At 47.6% G+C, this 5,630-nt stretch overlaps 1 protein-coding gene across 1 annotated transcript; it reads right to left on the reverse strand.

Annotated features, from left to right (window-relative positions):
- Nucleotides 1-379: 379 nt before the first annotated feature.
- Nucleotides 380-3,850, reverse strand: LOC103348580 (heat shock protein HSP 90-alpha). Its single transcript, XM_089304914.1, is given in 2 exon segments — nt 380-1,301; nt 3,830-3,850. Coding segments are annotated over 2 exon segments (477 nt in total). The 3' UTR covers nt 380-845.
- Between the last annotated feature and the right edge of the window lie 1,780 nt (nt 3,851-5,630).

The following is a 5,630-nucleotide window of genomic DNA, read 5'->3' on the forward strand; positions in this document are numbered from 1 at the left end:
TTTTGTTATCTGATTTTAACTCCTCTTTTACATGTAACTATTTTATTATTATAGTGATTGCTTTAAGGATCTTATTATATATCTTTTATTTAACACACTCCATCTTCTATTGATATCATGCCACTTCCCATGTAGTATAAGAACCTTAGAATATTAGACCTCCATAATTCCCTTCATGGCCATTATGCTATCATTACGTGTACATTATCTTTTTTTTTTTTTTTCAACGCATCTGTATTTGTCACAACCTTTTAAAGCAAAAAACGACTTGGGCACTACATTCCACCCACAAACCTCGATGACTTTCCAACAATGTCACAACAGACCCAGGTAGGTTTGTAATTTTGTTCCCCTTAACAATACTTCTTTGGAAAACAAGCCTCGTGGAGAGTTCCTCCGTCAAGTTGGTTCAGGTTAGCCTATTTCTAGAGGATGAGCACATGTGGGGTCGGAAACTACAGGGGTGCTAACAAGTACATCCTAGGAGATGAACTCAAGCCACTTAACACCAAGGCATAGCTCAGACCACTTCAGTGACAAGATCTGGTCTCTAAGGAATCCGCTGACAGCTACACACTGCAGACCATGATGCTGACGACAGGCTACACACACCTCACAGCAAGCATCGCCTCATCTGTCACAAGCCACGTGGGAGTAGAAGCATCACTACTCTGCTTGTGCCTAACATCACAGTATCACTTAGAAGTAGAAAGAAATCTTATCTTCCCCTTAAGTAGTTGTCATGCCATACAGATTTTTTTAAAATGTTAACAAAAATAAAGAAAAAAATCCTTGAAAATATATTCTCAGAGGGAGTGAGGGTGCCCAGGTCGAGGGTCGCACGGCTAGTCCACTTCCTCCATGCGGAAGGTGTCGTCGTCGCCTTCCAGGGGCGGCATCTCCTCCGTCACAGCTGCGGCCGTGTCGTCAGCAGTGGGGTCGTCTTCATCAATGCCCAGGCCGAGCTTGATCATCCTGTAGATCCTGTTGGCGTGTGTCTGCGGGTCCTCCAGACTGAAGCCGGAGGAGAGCAGCGCGGTCTCTTAGAGCAGGATGACCAGGTCCTTCACGGACTTGTCGTTCTTGTCTGTTTCCGCCTTCTGCCTCAGGGTCTCGATGATGGAGTGGTTGGGGTTGACCTCTAGGTGCTTCTTCGCAGCCATGTAGCCCATCGTGGAGTTGTCTCTCAGGGCCTGGGCTTTCATGATCCTCTCCATGTTGGCTGTCCAGCCATACGTGCTTGTGACGATGCAGCATGGAGAAGTCACCAATCTGTTTGACACTAATCTATCTAATTTACACTATCTAATCAACTGTTATTGGTTTCAGCACTTAATTTTCTTTTAAAGAGAAATAATAGGAAGAAAAACAAGTGTCTAAATTTGCCCATGTAGTTACCATTAGTGCTGCTGTGCAATGCTTTGTGGACACCCAGATTTCCATCTGATGTTGTTCTCCTTCTCTCTGAAGAAGGTCCTTTGTTATTTGTTGGAGCACAGGTCTGCTGGATGTGAATCCCTTCACCTTTTGTACATTTGAATATGTCTGTGTTCATCTTTGCTTTTGAAAGATAATACTGCAGGCCGGTGCCACGGTTCAATAGGCTAATCCTCCACCTTGTGGTGCTGGCACATCGGGTTCTAGTCCCGGTTGGGGCACCAGATTCTGTCCCGGTTGCCCCTCTTCCAGGCCAGCTCTCTGCTGTGGCCCGGGAGTGCAGTGGAGGATGGCCCAGGTGCTTGGGCCCTGCACCCCATGGGAGACCAGGAGAAGCACCTGGCTCCTGGCTTCGGATCAGCGCAGTGCACCGGCCGCAGCGGCCATTGGAGGGTGAACCAATGGCAAAGGAAGACCTTTCTCTCTGTCTCTCTCTCTCTCACTGTCCACTCTGCCTTTCAAAAAAAAAAAAAGATAACATTGCAAGGCATAGCATTCTGTGTGGATTGTGTTGTCTTGGAGCATTTGAAGAAATGGCTCTCCCATCTTCTGGTGAGGAATTCTGTCTTTGTGCCTATGTGGTTCCTCCTCTGGCTGCTCTAAGAGTTTTTCTCTGTCAGTGTTGAGCCATATATGATGTGCCTTGTGTCATTTCTTCCTATTTTGGGGGCTTGAATATTTGGAGCTTCTTGGAACTGTGGACTCACAATTTTTATCACATTTGCTATTTTTCTGGTGATTATTTCTTCAGAGTTCTGCCACTACTCTCTTCCCCCTTGATGGATTCCATGTAGCAGCTGAAGTTGTCAAACATCTCATGGATGCTACTGCTGCTGCTGCTGCTTCCTCTTTTTTTTTTTTTTTTTTTTTTTTGACAGGCAGAGTGGACAGTGAGAGAGAGAGACAGAAAGCTCTTCCTTTGCCGTTGGTTCACCCTCCAATGGCCACCGCGGCCGGTGTGCTGCGGCCGGTGCACCGCGCTGATCCGATGGCAGGAGCCAGGTGCTTCTCCTGGTCTCCCATGGGGTACAGGGCCCAAGCACCTGGGCCATCCTCCACTGCACTCCCTGGCCACAGCAGAGAGCTGGCCTGGAAGAGGGGCAACCAGGACAGGATCCGGCGCCCCGACCGGGACTAGAACCAGGTGTGCCGGCGCCCCAAGGCGGAGGATTAGCCTAGTGAGCCGCGGTGCCGGCCCTCTTCTTCTTTTAAATTAGCTTTCTCTCTGTTTTCCTTTGGAGACTTTTCTTTGCTACCCCTTTGTATTGACTGTTAATTTTGTTTTTAATTCTACACTTTCTGGCCGGCACCATGGCTCAATAGGCTAATCCTCCACCTGCGGCGCCGGCACACCGGGTTCTAGTCCCAGTCGGGGCGCCGGATTCTGTCCCGGTTGCCCCTCTTCCAGGCCAGCTCTCTGCTGTGGCCAGGGAGTGCAGTGGAGGATAGCCCAAGTGCTTGGGCCCTGCACCCCATGGGAGACCAGGAGAAGCACCTGGCTCCTGCCTTCAGATCAGCATTGTGCGCCAGCCGTGGCAGCCATTGGAGAGTGAACCAACGGAAAAGGAAGACCTTTCTATCTCTCTCTCTCACTGTCCACTCTATCTGTCAAAAAAAAAAAAAATCTACACTTTCTAATTTGTTAGTCCTTATAGTACATTCCTTCTCACACATTGTATTTTTCATTTCTTTATGTTAGACTGGGTCTTTCATATCTTCCATTTGTCTACTTGATTTTTGGAATTTATGCAATGCTATTGTACAAATGATTTCAGTATAATTCCCTGGTAAGTCTAACTTCAGTGCCAGCTGTGAGTCATTTTCATATAACTGCTCCATTTCTTCATTGTGGACATTCCCCTCTCTGTAAGCATGTCTTGAAATTTGGAAGATGTGCCCACCATTGTGATTTCTATCCTGTTGGTTAATGCATATTTTTGTGCTCCTCTAAATGTTAGTTTAGTTCAGGGGTGCAGTTAAGGGGCTGGGAAATGTTTTATTATTGTGGGCCTTGCCTTTATTCATTCGGTGGGCAAAGCAGTGCTGAGTCTAGGGCTAATCAGTTCCCACTACTCAAGCAGAACCTTCCTGATTGTCCTGCTGGATGCCCTGTGAATTGGGAGGTTTTGTTTGTTGGCTTTCTTTCTGCTGTTTTGAAAAAGTCTGTCTTCTGGAAACAATCACTATTCTAGCCCTGAGTGAGTGACAGGCACTCGTCTCTGCTTTTGAAACAACTTCCCTACACTAGGTGGCTTCCTAGTGTGCATGCCTGGGTCACACTGTGCTGTGTGTTCAGAAGGGGCCTAATGTGACTTCCCCCCACCCTGGGGCTCCCCCTACAGACTCAATGATACTTTGTCTTTCTTGGACTCTCAGCTCAGTGTCCTCCTACCGAAGGGCCCACTGAGCCCATCTTCACCTTCCTCTCCCTCTGTTTATCTTGGAAACTCTCTAACGACAGTGAGTTGGAGCAATGACAGGGCTCACCCGCTTCGTTCCTGTCACTGTTCTTTTTTTGTTAGTTGTCAAGGATCTTGAAAATACTCTTTGTCTATTTTGTCTGTTGCTGTGATTGCTGCTATTTTTAGTTCTTTCAGGCAGGAGAGCTAATGCTTGTTGGTGCAGCACCCCTACTTCAAGAATTCAAAGTTGGGGGCTGTTGTTATGGTATAGGGGATAAAGCTGCTGCCTGTGACACCAGCATCCTGTTTGGGCTCTGGTTCATGTCTCAGCTGCTCCACTTGTGAAACAGCTCCCTGGCAATGGCCTGGGAAGAGCAGCAGATGATGGCTCAAGTGCTTGGGTCCTGCCACCCATGTGGGAGACCTGGATAAAGCTCCTGCCTCCTGGTTTTGGCCTGGCCCAACCTTGGCTGTTGCAGCCAATTGGGGATTGAACCAGTGGGTGCAAGATTTTTTTCTCTCTCTCTTTCTGTAACTCAGATGTTCAAATAAATAAATAAATCTTTAAAAAAGAATCAAAGTTGGAGAATGCCCATCTGGATTCTGAAAGGGGCTTTCACAGAATACAGAAAACAGCCACAGCCAGTGTGAAAGCTGTAACTAGGAAGACTTTAAAAAGCACCTTGCTTGTTCTAAGGACATTTTCTGCTTGACCCTATGTGTGTGTGGGGGGGGGGTGCAGAAGTCCCACCACCTCTGTCCCAGGAGCTGAGTAGATGTCCCTGTGAGATCCATGGTGAAAGCCTGCTCTTTGGGAGCCACCCCTTTATGAACCTTTAGCCTTGTTCATGGCTGCTGTCCTAAGGGAAGGAGGAACAATGACTACAGTGGGCCACATGGACATCTCAACCTCCTCTGAATTTTTTGGGAGATTTTCATGAATACCAACCAGTGCTAAGATGACCTGTGTTCCCTGGAGAGCCAAGGAAGCCATGGCCTTTGCCTTAGGCTTCATTCAGAACCCTCACTGGGTTCTCAGAGACCCCTGGAAGAGAAGGTTCCATTCAGAAGGTCTTTTCTCCATGTTGGCAGAAACAATCAGGTGTTATTGGCTAAGCTGCAGACCCAGCACTGGGTATTGTCTGCAAGTCGATGTGATTGCTGTGCCCATGACAGGAAATTGGAGGATCTGATTCTTCCAGAGGACACACATACTCCCCTTCCCCCGTATCAGCTGTCTTGTTCACAGCCCCCAGTGACTCCACACAGCTCTGCCTAGTCAAGTTCTAACAGCATCTCTGGCCTACTTCTACAGCTCTGGGATTATTGGCCATTAAGTGGCTGCCTAGCCAGTAGCCCTGTGCTGCCTGATCAAAATCACCACTGATGACATCCAAGGCTCTCATTTTCCCCAAGCTACACCCCGCCCTCCACTCTGCACAGCTGCCCCTGGGGAGCACACACCCAAGGGAGCAGTGACATCAACATCTCCAACCACTTCAGGTGCCCAGGCATCCATGGCAAGTTAAAGAGGTTTCTTTCTCTCTTCTTTGGGTGCTTAATCTTTCTGCCAAGTTACACACCAAGGAGAAGCATTCTAAGATCATGTATTATGCCCATACAAACCTTTTAAGTACAGAAAAAAAGGATGTGAAACAATGTATAAAATTTATAACATTTCTATGAACAGAATAAAAGTTGATGTGGGGGCTGATGCTGTGGCATAGCAGGTAAAGCCACTTCCTGCAGTGCCAGATCCTAGTGTGGGCAACAATTCGAGTCCCGATGCTC

The sequence above is a fragment of the Oryctolagus cuniculus genome, chromosome 10 (genome assembly GCF_051225735.1).
Source record: "Oryctolagus cuniculus isolate XC-2025 breed Fujian yellow rabbit chromosome 10, ASM5122573v1, whole genome shotgun sequence".
Taxonomy (NCBI): Eukaryota; Metazoa; Chordata; class Mammalia; order Lagomorpha; family Leporidae; genus Oryctolagus; species Oryctolagus cuniculus.